This window comes from Rhinoderma darwinii, chromosome 3 (genome assembly GCF_050947455.1).
Source record: "Rhinoderma darwinii isolate aRhiDar2 chromosome 3, aRhiDar2.hap1, whole genome shotgun sequence".
NCBI classification, from domain to species: Eukaryota; Metazoa; Chordata; class Amphibia; order Anura; family Rhinodermatidae; genus Rhinoderma; species Rhinoderma darwinii.
Window position 1 is genome coordinate 20,829,807 of NC_134689.1, and position 13,627 is coordinate 20,843,433.

The 13,627-nt window shown below is 43.7% G+C and overlaps 1 protein-coding gene across 1 annotated transcript; it reads right to left on the reverse strand.

The window, feature by feature from the left end:
- Positions 1-450: 450 nt before the first annotated feature.
- NIPAL4 (NIPA like domain containing 4) lies at positions 451-7,405 on the reverse strand. The gene is made up of 6 exons (XM_075859877.1): positions 7,372-7,405; positions 5,332-5,580; positions 4,344-4,400; positions 2,655-2,745; positions 1,929-2,089; positions 451-1,247 (listed from the first exon to the last, which is right to left on the reverse strand). Exons 1-6 carry the CDS (start codon positions 7,403-7,405, stop codon positions 634-636), a joined length of 1,206 nt encoding a protein of 401 aa, XP_075715992.1. The 3' UTR covers positions 451-633.
- Positions 7,406-13,627: the final 6,222 nt, after the last annotated feature.

The window sequence follows — 13,627 nt, forward strand, 5'->3', positions numbered from 1 at the left end:
CCTTACACATTTCCAGTGCACAGTTGTCCCTGTGCTCTGAACTTTTTTTTTAAATTATTTTATATACATTAAGTTTCCAGAGATTTGATTGCAAAATAACTTTATAACTTATTAAAATTTCATTTAAAAAGACAGATGTAGCAAAAAAAAAAAAAAAACACTACTAAAACATGTACAAAATCCATAACACTTCTAGAAACGCAGGCAAAACGAAAAAACGCAATATAGAGTTCCGGCCTCATTTGATGCATCCTTGTCTATAAACAGAAGAGGTCATGTACAAAATATAAATATTACTACTATCTGGCAAAGGTGACATCCAAAAATGTAAGGAAACAAAAAAAAATAAAGGTTTTTGGACATCATTGTGACAGAACACAGACTATAACCATCTAATACTCAGACTGCGACGACTAGGTCCAAATATAATCCGGGAGGAAAACGTGGACCTTGACTTCTCTATGAAATGTAGTCTATGGGGACAAACCCCATCTCAAGTCCTATGAGGTTGCTGAACAGGAATGATCTTCTTGGAGGTAGTAGGTATCACAATTTGGCTGAAGAGTCAATCCAATTGTTTTATAAGAACATCGAGTCAGCTATTCCAAAAAGATACAGCGCGCACAGTCTGCTTTAGGTGTATATAAGAAACACTTTGGGAATATTACTAGTGTGTTCCATCTCCATGTTGTCTATTAAGGTGATCTTGTCTTCCTTTTTGGTTGGTTGTTGGGTAGGAACAGGAGCCATACAACGTAGTTGTTGCCGAATACTTTCCAGACTTATGTCAATGTTATTAAAGGCATGGAGCATGAAGACACCTAGGATGATGATCAGGAATCCACAAACTGCCCCTACACCATCAAATGGAGACATAGACACCCATTCCTTAAAGAGGATGAGGGATGTAGTGAGCACCACAGTGGTGAATAAGACGTAGTAGATCGGGAAGACCAGGGAAGTATTAAACACGTCTAGGGATTTGTTGAGGTAGTTCACCTGCGTAACCACTGAGATTATCAAGACCGGGATAAGGACCCATGGAAGAGGATGTTGGACAACTGGTAGACCTGAGAGAAGACCCTTCACAGCAATGCCCAAGCCTTTCACAGTAGACACAGAGAAGGCACCCAAAAGAGAACATATTGCCAGGTAGACGAGGATGTTTGCTTGGCCATAACGAGGTGAGAGAACGAAGATCAGGACCAAGCAGCAGATGAATAGCACACTGATGTAGACAATGAAACCTAAGGGTTAAAGGTGGCCAAAGATTACTATAGTGGAAGCAAACAGATACAAGACAATTTACAAAGATTGTTAGTCAAAATAGTTCCTTATAGATGCATTCTAATACAGAAATCGCAAACTACTACTTAGGTGGAAATGTTCAACTAATCACAGACCCAACTTTTTGATCCAGAGAAAAGGTCAAACACTCGTGGGCGAAAGCAAAATTACTTGTCCTACAGCAGAAGGAAAAATAAAATAATATATATATATATATGTGCCTTGTAGTACAATAGCAGATATTTATAGGAGCCAAAACATTAAACAAGCCATGAGTGCCAACCAGGGCCTGCATAAATAGGGGCAAACGCCCTTGGATTCTGCACCATCCTCCTCAGGATGGTTGAGAACTTGGATTGGGAACCAAGGATCTGAACACTGTTACTTGTGCATCGTAGAAGTCCTGTTATTTAGGCAGAGTATTGGTTCACTATATGGATTTATTTAGGAGATATATATATACCATTAAAATAAAAATAAGAATTCATTTCAAGTGTACCACTTTGTGTATACGACTTCATTGAGATGTCCGGTGGAATATTTGGGATCTATGGATCCCAGTCGTGTGCCCAAAGTACTACCCTAAGAATATATTAGTCTATTACCGCCTGCCATTTTGTCCTGTTGAATGCTCCTCATACCTGGGTCTTTAAGTTTTGAGGTCATCTCTTCTAATGTAGTCACTTCTTGTTCTTCTGGGGAGTGTATTACCAGTACGGTGCTCCCCAACACACTGAGCGCACACCCCAACTTCCCCAAGAGGTTCAGTCTTTCACCCAAGAGATAGGAGGACATCACGGCACTACAGAAGAATAGAAAAATTTCATGGATTTTTTTTTTTTGGGAAGAGGGCAAGACGGTTTTTGTCTCAATCTTAAAAGGGTAACTAAAGATTCAAACCCCCGACATATCAGAAGTTTTGATTGGTGGGGGTCCGAGCACTGAGACCCCCACCAATCGCTAAAATGAAGAGGCAGAAGTGCTCGTGTGAGCGCTCAGCCGCTCAGTTTCTGTTTGGCTTTTTCCGGAAATCAATGTATCGGTGTACGGGCTCTATAGAAAACGAAGTAGCTGAGCGCTCACACGAGCACTTATGCAGCTTCATTTTAGCGATTGGTGGGGGTCTCCGTGCTTGGACCCCCAACAATCAAAACTTCTGACCTGTCACTAGGTCAGGTCAGAAGTTTGTTGAACGTTTAGTTACCCTTTAATATTCAACCAGCACAGTGTATGAGGATTTAGAAAAATCTGGAAATTCCATAGATTGGGCTCAATGAGGATATTGCAGGAGAAGCAGAGTTGTTGACTATACTTAATTTGAGACACTTAGTGGGTATGTATGTAGTCATACATTGAAGTGACATTACCTTATCAGGACACTGAGGGCCCCAAGTGGTGTAACAATCGTGGCTGGAGCAAAAGCATATGCAGCAAAGTTGGCAGCTTCTCCACCTCCCACTGCAAAAAAAATTAAAAATAAAAATTGAACAGCTTCCAACCATTACATTAAAATAAACATCATCCCTGCAATACCACTTATAACCACTAGGAGTTAACAGATCTAAGTGGTGAAAAAGCATGTATCGAAAATGGTCTCCGATAGTTTCATGTCTGAAAATGCACTGGGAAGAAGACCCTTTACGTACCAAATTTTAGATGCACCCAAACATGAATACCACTCATTATTAGGGTAAATTCACTCCAGTAAACAAGCTCCAGATATTTGGGATTGGGGGCATAATTTTTTTTTCCCCCAAGGCATTTTTTGCACAATGCCCTATTGTTAGAAGAGTACCCCGACGTGAAGCAGATCAGTGTGTGCACCTGCTGAGACTCCCAGCGACCAGTTGTAAGCTGTAGGGGAACTCATTAGCGGCACCACTGCTGGAGAAATAAAGCATTACATGGTGCCCATTTAAATCAATGGGCTATCCTTGCAATGCACAGACTGGCGGGTTCTTCAGAGCAAGACACTCTTAGGCCTCATTTACACGAGCGTAATATACGCGCGTGCTTTTCACGTGTGTCGTACGCACCTATATTACTCTATGGGGGCATGCAGACAGTTCGTGAGTTTTGCTCAGCGTGAGTGCGCTGAAAAAAAAACAACTCACGACATGTTCTATAAATCTGCGTTTTTCGCGCATCACGCACCCATTGAAGTCAATGGGTGCGTGAAAACCACGAAGGTCGCACGGAAGCACTTCCGTGCGAACTGCGTGATTCGCGCAAGAGCTGTCAAACTGAATGTAAACAGAAAAGCACCACGTGCTTTTCTGTTTACAAACATCCGAACGGAGTGTCTTACAGATGACCGAACCGAACTTTACCGGGTTCGGCCGAACTCATTTTGGCCGAACCCGGCAGGAGACAGTCACTGTGCAGGGTGCTGAAAGAGTTAAACTGGTTCAGCACCCTGGACAGTGACTTCCGATTTCAATATACGTGAACGTGTAAAAAAAAAAAAAAAGTTCTGACTTACCGATAACTCCCGGCTTCTTCCTCCAGTCTGACCTCCCGGGATGACAATTCAGTCCAAGTGACAGCTGCAGCCAATCACAAGCCAAGCACAGGCTGCAGCGGTCACATGGACTGCCGCGTCATCCAGGGAGGTGGGGCCAGATGTCGAGAGGCGCGTCACCAAGGCAACGGCCAGGAAGTTCTCGGTAAGTACGAACCTCTTTTTTTTTTAAACAGGTTACTCGATATGGTGATCGGAATGCACTGTCGAGGGTGCTGAAAGAGTTACTGCCGATCAGTTAACTCTTTCAGCACCATGGACAGTGACTGACGTCGGCTAGCCTCATCTCTATGATGGCGGCTGCGCGAAAATCACGCAGCCGCGCATCATACACGGATGACACACGGAGCTGTCAAGTGCCTTTTGCGCACGCAAAACGCTGCGTTTTTTGCGCGCGCAAAACGCACACGCTCGTGTAAATGAGGCCTTATTGTCGCTGCTCTCTTTCTGGCCAATAGAGGAACGTCCTGAGCATGGGAACCTTCGAGCATTAAATCACAATTCCCTACAAGGGCATTTCAAGTGGGTAGCTTACTCGTTAAAAGTCCAGCCCACCACAACCAGTCTTTCAAGTAGCCGTGTCCACCAGCACCTAGAATAAAATGGAGAAAAAAAAAATTTAAATATAGGATTGTTTTTTTACAGTGGAATTTGACAGATGCCCTCCCCCCTTGAAAATAAAGACAATGGTGCGGTGGTGTAAATATTTGTTTATTTAGACAGTGACTGAGAAAAACCCAACATTTTAGAAATAAAAGATTAAAAGGGGTTTTCCCCATCAGAGGCATCTGTGTTGTGGCTGAATAGTGTGATTTCCGACCATGAATTAAAGAATACAGCCTATCTCAGCGTGCTACGCTGTTTCCGTAATTCATGGTTGGAAATCACACGATTCAGCCACAACACAGAGCGGTAGAACAGGGTTTAGGGGGCCTGTTCTAGAGATAGGTGCGGGTCTCACCTCTGGGACCAGCACATATCTGACATACATGGCATATCCTGTCAATATGTCATAAATGTCTCTGATGGGAAAACCACTTAAATTTAATGATGAAACACGGAATGCTGGACCTTTTAGTTTAACAAATTCTTTAGATTTTAGAATTAACTACTGGAATGAGCAAACTTTGTCCTGAATCCTAACAATGGAAAACTTCCTCCTCATGGGCAGATCTACCCACACAGTCTGACCCAGGGGCGTAGCAATGGTAAAGAGGGGGTTCTAGTACTGGGCCCCAGTGCAAAACCTGGAGCCTCAAGTTATGCCTCTGGGTAAACTTGAAATACACGCTCCCTTTTTTCCCCCCAAAAAAGTAAATAAATATGCAAATGACAAAATTGGCAAATACAGTATTGGTAGGTTGGCAAGATACAAGGGACTACAAGTCCAGGATCAGACTACAGGGTTTGTTTGTAGTCTGTAACCATGAGGACACATCAGTCAGCTCAGCAGCTGAAGACACAAAACAGTAGGGTGTTGGTTTTTTCCCCCTCATTTTATCCATCCTACATGATTTCTATACCTGCACGCGTAAGTCCTTGCTCCGACAGATGAAGAAGACCTTTCTTTTTCAGAATTACACTGCTCCCAATGAGGATGCTGGAGAACATTGCCAGTGCCAATCCAATGAGGAAATCATGATTGGACTGTGCTGTAGAGGACCAACCTGCATCTAGGGTCAGGTTCTGGTAAATGGAGACTGACAAGTCAACTTCCCCTAAAATCTGACAGATCACCCGGCGTGAAGGACAGGTTATTGTGACCAGTGTTCCTGTAGGGAAAAACAGCAGTTATATTATTATATATTCTGGAGTATACACACCACCAGTCAGCAGCCTCAGGTCCCCTGTAAGGAACACAAAGCCATGTCCTGCACAGGTCTATTGCACTCTGTTATCAGCCATTTCAGCCCGAGTGTAGTGTTCCCTACTGGGATGGATGGACTCTAAAAACATCTGTGGCCCAGTGGTTGGCACTGTTATCTTACATTATTGGAGTCCAAGTGTCTAGCCCGACCAAGGGTATCATTTGTATGGAGTGGAGTCCCATAGACACGTATAAACCCATAGACAAGTATAAGAAACCTCAGGAATAGCTTTATATATTTTCCATTCGGGGTAAGGGAAGAGGGGGGGGGGGGGGTAAAAGTTTCAAAAAGCGCAAAGGAAAAAGAAACAAACAATCACAGAATCTATTCAACCAGAACAAAACCAGCTGCAGCCCGTAGATCAGGATACATCCAGGATCAGGTTACTAGTGGCAGAGACAATTAGATCCCAAACACTTCCAGCAAAGGTAACCCACCCAGCAACTTCTCTGTGACCAAACTGCCCGATCCAGAGACGTCATCACTCCCAGCGGATAACCGCACAATCCAAACACGTAGAGCAGTAACCTCCCTCCAGGCCTCCACATTACAAGTTAGGACCCCCATCAGACCAACGTCCAGTCATATTTGAGCAGACGTTTACACATTTTTTCATATTTCACTAAAATAGGGGGGGGGGGGGGTTAATAATGATCGGTGACAGTTAGGGAATTTTTTTATGGTCGTCAATTTCCCCTTAACTAATATGATATTTATATGGGCAGGGATTATTGCCATGACGAGTGTTCATATATTAAATTGTAGTGGAGAATTGCAAAGTATAAAACACACTTAGGACTCATTCACACGAGCATGATTCTCGTCCGTGTTTTACGCATCAATTACATTAAAAAAAAAACAAAAAACACAAAGCAAGTGCACGAAAAACGCACGCCACATGCAAAGCACACTGATGCATAACGCAACGCAACCGGGCAGATTTACACACGTAAATCTGTCACGCTCATGTGAATGTGGCCTTAGGATGTATTCAGACATTGCGGCAAGGTGCTGTCAAAAGCGCATCCAAAAACTGCATTGATTTTACCACAATTTGGTGCCTTTATCTATGCGGTTACAGAAAAAAAGAAAAACCAAGAAGAAAATTGCTATAAAACACACAATTACCGCACCTCAATAACTGAATGCACCCCAAAACACAGGCGATGTCAAATAGCACAACCCTAGTAGCCAAAATTATGGCCACGATCTATAACATTTCTAGGAACTGATCTACTTTTTTGCTATATACAAATTCCAATAGGCAATCTGAAAAAACAAAACAAAAAACACACACCACGAACTAAAACACAGTTGTATGTAGTGAATGTTAACATTTCACAATAGACTTTAATGGAATATCTGGTCACAGTAAAAAACACCATCAAAAGGGCCACAAAAAACACAACAGACTCGTGCAGTCACACAAAACATTACAATGTAATCCTATAGCAAAAATATTCCACAATGAAAATATCCAGGTGATGGGGGGGTACCACCCTCATAGACAGAGCCCAAGAAGACCTCGGATTTCATTCAGCAACATCAGATAATACAACGTGGTCAGTGTCCAGCGAGCTCCCCAATATAGTCAAGAGGTAACATATGGAGAGACCCTGGATACAATATACACATAATACTGATATGAATCAGAACCCTTTGCTATAGCGAATAAGGGTCTGTACTTGCACTCACCATTGGCACAGTTGAGGTTGGATGGCGCTGCCATGTAGTTATGAGTCAGGACATATGCCAGATCCCACGAGCTCAGTCAGGCTGTGACTATATGGCTCCTCTGAGCTGATAGTGAGGTGGGATGGTAATGAGGATCTGGTGTCGGCCTCCTCCTCCCCTTAAATTACTTGTCCACACCTCTGGTTCCAGCAGTATCGCCCCTTCAGTCTTGGTTTCATTGTTGTGTCTCAGGTACAATCACCGGTTTCCACTGGGCACACAGAAATGCCAGCTCTGCATATACTATACTACCCACTCATGCCAAGTGCTTGCGATTTCCTTTGCCGGGTAAAGTCAAATAAAGTAAATGAATCTAATAAGACGGTTGTAGTGCTGATTATCATTAGTGGAGCTGATTGATTGCATTTTCTGAATGAAACTTGCTCCAAGCATATTTACTAAAAATGGCGCACTGCCGAGCGGAGTAACGGTATCCAATTCGGATGCATGCGCTATATTCCTCAACATGGTGCGTGACGTTAGGGGATTAAAGTACAGCTCCTGAGATACAACGGGTCTTTTTTTTTTTTTGGTGGGGGGATTCTTAGAAACTACTACTGTGTTGCATGTGCCATATTTCCCACTCCGAGGCTGTCCCTGGCATAGTCCATCGCAATTTTTCTGCAGAGTGGTAGCATTTTTTTGTAAATCAGTCACATGCAGTGCACGACAAATTGTATTTTGCGGCCCGTAAACAAAGGATCCGTTGTCCGATTTTTGCGGTCAGTGTGCCCCCCGGCATCCGTTCTGTATGTTCCATAGGTTTGACTTGAATGGATGAGACCGAGCCGCAAACACGGACAGGAATAAGACCTGCTCTGAGTGTTGTGGCCCGATCCCACGGCCCCCACACGGATCTGTGAAAGACACAGTAGTGTGCATGGGATCATAAAAAAACGGATAGCACAGTGACTAAAACAACCGTCGTGTGCATGTAGCCTAAGGGCTCATTCACATGCGTATGAAAATACGGATCAAATACATTTGCACCATACAAATCATTCTCTTTTCAATTATAATGTATATAATAAATATGTAATGCGCAGAAAAGCACACAAAAAAAACGGAAATGTTAATAAAACCATTTTCCATGAAAAAAAAAAAAGGAAATTTTATGGATCCGATCTACGGAAGTGTGAATGAGTCCTAAGGGTGTATTCAGACATTGTGATAGAGGTGCGTTTTAGTCGCGCAGTAAATAATGCATTAAGAATCGCAGCAAAAATGCATGCGGTTTTACTGCTAATTGACGCTGTTTGTGATGTGATTTTTGCCCATGCGGTTTTTACAGGTGAAACATTTATTTCACAAGTCTCACCTGTAAAAACTTCACAGGCAGAAACGGCATCGAAAACCGCAGTAAAAACACGTCGTGTGCCTGAGGCCTAAGGGTATGTGCACACGTAGTCAACCAAAACGTCTGAAAATCCAGAGCTGTTTTCAAGGGAAAACAGACCCTGCTTTTCAGACGTTTTTTTACCAACTCGCATTTTTCGCGCCGTTTTCGCGGCGTTTTTTACATCCGTTTTTGGAGCTATTTGCATTGGAGTCTATGAGAAAACAGCTCCAAAAACGTCCAAAGAAGTGTCCTGCACTTCTTTTGACGAGGCTGTATTTTTACGCGTCGTCGTTTGACAGCTGTCAAACGACGACGCGTAAATAACAGGTCGTCTGCACAGTACGTCGGCAAACCCATTCACATGAATGGGCAGATGTTTGCCGACGTATTGGAGCCGTATTTTCAGACGTAAAACGAGGCATAATACGCCTCGTATACGTCTGAAATTTGGCCGTGTGAACATACCCTAAGGGTATGTTCACACGTAGTCAACCAAAACGTCTGAAAATCCAGAGCTGTTTTCAAGGGAAAACAGACCCTGCTTTTCAGACGTTTTTTACCAACTCGCATTTTTACCAACTCATTTTTTTACCAACTCGTTTTTGGAGCTGTTTTCATTGGAGTCTATGAGAAAACAGCTCCAAAAACGTCTGAAAGAAGTGTCCTGCACTTCTTTTGACGAGGCTGTATTTTTACGAGTCGTCGTTTGACAGCTGTCAAACGACGACGCGTAAATAACAGGTCGTCTGCACAGTACGTCGGCAAACCCATTCAAATGAATGGGCAGATGTTTGCCGACGTATTGTAGCCATATTTTCAGACGTAAAACGAGGCATAATACGCCTCGTATACGTCTGAAATTTGGCCGTGTGAACATACCCTTAGGGTATGTTCACACGCTGAGTCAAAAACAGTTGAAAATTACAGAGCTGTTTTCAGAGAATACAGCCTCTGATTTTCAGGCGTTTTTGAAGCTGAAAATGAAGCTTCTTGGCTATGTTCACACTGAGTTTTTTTACGAGTTTTTTGACGCGGAAACCGCGCCGCAAAACTCGTCAAAAACGGCCCTCAAATGCCTCGCAGAGAAAGCGTATCTCACGGCGTTTTATGCCCGCGGGCGAAAAAAAAAAGCAAAACACGCTGCGAAAATCGGCGAGCAGGGAGAGGAAAATCTGCCTCAAATTTCCAAACGGAGTTTTGAGGCAAAAATTCCGCCTGCAAAAAAACTCCGTGTGAACATAGCCTTAAATTTGGAGCTTCTTTTGAGGCGTTTTTTGAGGCATTTTTCATAGTGTTCAATGTAAAATCAGCTCCAAAAAACGCCTCAAGAAGTGACATAAACTTCTTTTTACGGAGCGTCTTTTTAATCTTTTTATGCTCCGTTTTTTAAAACAGCGGCGTTTCTTAAAACAGCGGCTGTTTTTCCCATTGATTTCAATGGACAGATGTTTGTAGGAGTTCATCTTCCGTTTTTTCAGGCATTTTCGAGGCGTGAACGCCCCGAAATATGCCTGAAACCACTGCGTGTGAACATACCCTAAGGCCTAATTCACACGAACGTGTTAAATGTCCGTGGGATGGCCGTTGAAACAGCGGCCGTCCCACGGACCTATGTAATTCAATGTGGTCGTTCACACAGCCGTTGTTTCAACGGACCGTGTGAAGGGTCCGTGCGAAAATAGGACATGTCCGTTCTTATCACGCATCCCGCAGCGCTGAGCACGGATGCACCTCGGACGTGAAAAACTTCAGTTTTTCACGTCCGAGATGCGCAGCGCTCATGTTAATCAGGCCTAAGTGTTTTATAGGATGAGGAAAAAAAGAGAGTAGGAAGAAACATGGGTAAGTCCTGCATTTCTGAGTGGAAAACATTTATGGGTTTTTTTGGATCAGAAGGGAATGAGTAGGTGACTCACCCAGTCACCACCACATCCTTTGTGATCCATTAGTCTGTCCATGTCCAGACCAGTTCAGCCAGTATTTCAGGTATCACTACATGCCTAGGAACTGAGGTCGTTCTCCGGGGCAGAGGGTAAACAGATACGATGCTCCTCTGCAGCACACTTGATCATAGCCTTCTATATTCTATCGCGCCTACAAATTCCTGGATATATTGTTTGAATTATTTCTATACTCTTCAGCAAAAACATAGATCAGACCAGAGCAATATTGAGTGTAAAACCAAGCATGAAAGGGGAAGGGGTGGGGCAAAGTGCAGGGACTATGCATTTCTGTGAAGCCTCAGTGACTCAGTGACAGAATTATGACTCCATAGCTACTAAAAATGGCTGTTGTAGACCCAGACACAGGAGAACAGGGTCTACTGCCTTACACAGGAATAAAAAGCACCGCATGCAGTAATAGGACAAGAAGAGTCCTTAGAACATGAAGCTGTATCCGACTTGGTATAAAGTCACTCTATGAGAGATGGTCAGGGCCACACACTGAGGTCCCATAGCAAAGTCCAAACAGGTCGTCCACCTGGTACAGCCACTAAATATTATGCAGGGGCGTACATAGTGGTGAAGAGGTCACGTAGCACCTGGGCCTAGGCCCCCTCGCGACCGGGACCACATACCAGCCACATGGGGAGCCTCTATGGTATGCCCCTGCCTGTATGTACCCCAAAATAAGCCAGCCTTGGAGCTATTTTACTGAAGTCCCACTCCCAGCCATCATGGACATGGACGTGGGCTATCATGTGTGCATTTTTATAAAAGGTTTTTTCAATTGAAGATCATTAGCTTTGTGGTGTCAGAACTTCCTATTGCCATGTAATGCATATGAGTGACTTTAACCCCTGCTGGTAGAGTCCAGGCATCTGCAAGCATTTCCACGTGGATGGGCAGTACGTTCTAACAACTCACAGTATCCCCTTGTTTTTGTTCCCCATATTCTTGCTTCTGTTTTATAATCATTCCGTCATTTATTAATATTTTTAAGGGTATAATTGTTCTGTCAGAAAGCAATGAATTGTACGTGTCCCCACAATGGCCATTTCACATGACAATAGAAGACAGTTCACAAGGACGCCAAACAATGGAATCGTTGACCATTTCGCTTATTCTCACTACCTACTAAGTGGTCTACACACACAAAGGTCTTGTGTACATCCAGAGGTGACACTTCCCACACACAGGTTGTGATATAAGACAACTAGACAATTTCCCAGCAGGTGTCACATTCACACGGTGCGCATAACAAAGTGCAGTACATTGCATGTGAATGGGGCCTTACAAAACCATCGTGAAATCTGCTGCAAAATCCACATGTAAATCCAATTTCAGGTAATTTCTGCTCCTTTTGGGCCCACCAGAGGAGATGATCCTGAGGGTCCACCCAGTGGCGGATTAAGAAGACCATGGGCCCTGGGCTGTTACCCAAACTTGGGCCCCCCTTCTCCACCACCACCCTGCCGCGCCGTAACTATTGCCAACACTACCTAAACACTAGTACATAAAGTAGGCACATTATGCACAAAGTACACACAGTACACAAAGTACGCACATTATGCACAAAGTACGCACATTATGCACAAAGTACACAAATTAGGCACATTATGCACAAAGTACGCACATTATGCACAAAGTACGCACATTATGCACAAAGTACACACATTATGCACAAAGTAGGCACATTATGCACAAAGTATGCACAGTACACAAAGTACCACATTATGCACAAAGTACGCACATTATGCACAAAGTATGCACATTATGCACAAAGTACGCACAAAGTACGCACATTATGCACAAAGTACACACAGTACACACATTATGCACAAAGTACACAAAGTAGGCACATTATGCACAAAGTACGCACAGTACACAAAGTACCACATTATGCACAAAGTACCCACATTATGCACAAAGTACGCACATTATGCACAAAGTATGCACAGTACACAAAGTACCACATTATGCACAAAGTACGCACATTATGCACAAAGTACGCACAGTACACACATTATGCACAAAGTAGGCACATTATGCACAAAGTACGCACAGTACACAAAGTACCACATTATGCACAAAGTACGCACATTATGCACAAAGTAAGGACATTATGCACAAAGTACGCACATTATGCACAAAGTACGCACATTATGCACAAAGTACGCACATTATGCACAAAGTACGCACATTATGCACAAAGTAGGCACATTATGCACAAAGTATGCACAGTACACAAAGTACCACATTATGCACAAAGTACGCACATTATGCACAAAGTATGCACATTATGCACAAAGTACGCACAGTACACACATTATGCACAAAGTACGCACAGTACACAAAGTACACACATTATGCACAAAGTACACAAAGTAGGCACATTATACACAAAGTATGCATAGTACACAAAGTACACACGAGTATGCACATTATACACAAAGTAGGCACATTACACACGAGTATGCACATTATACACAAAGTACACCTTGTAAACACATGAATATGGACATTAAACATACATGAATATGGACATTAAACACACATGCACTTACCTTTTATGTCTTCACTGCAGCTCTTCTCCTGCTCACAGCACAGAGCCCGCCGACAGTCTCCCCTCCCCCATGTCCCGACAGCTAGCAGCAGAGGAGAGATGTTTAGAGCAGGCAAGGGGGGCTGGAGGGGGAGCTTCTATAGCAGCACAGACCACGGCTGCTAAGTAGAAGCAAAGCTCCCCTTGCCTAACAGGTGCGGTCCTGGCACCGGGGCTCCCTCCGGTGCTAGCGACGCCACTGGGCATGAGGGGGTTCGGGCGGTCATAGGCCCCCTGGGAGCCTTGGGCCCCCTGGCAGCCTTGGGCCCCGGGCGACCGCCCGAAATGCCCTAATGATAATCCGCCACTGGGTCCACCATCCGTTAATACACA

What these genes read in the sequence shown, in the direction of transcription:
- NIPAL4 (XM_075859877.1), bottom strand. Translation starts at nt 7,405, where the DNA reads ATGGCAGCGCCATCCAACCTCAACTGTGCCAATG. An exon ending in GTGGGCTGGACTTTTAACGA is followed by an intron (nt 2,746 to 4,343) that starts GTAAGCTACCCA and finishes TTTTTTTTGCAG; the next exon opens with TGGGAGGTGGAGAAGCTGCC. An exon ending in CTCAAAACTTAAAGACCCAG is followed by an intron (nt 1,248 to 1,928) that starts GTATGAGGAGCA and finishes TTTAACCCTTAG; the next exon opens with GTTTCATTGTCTACATCAGT.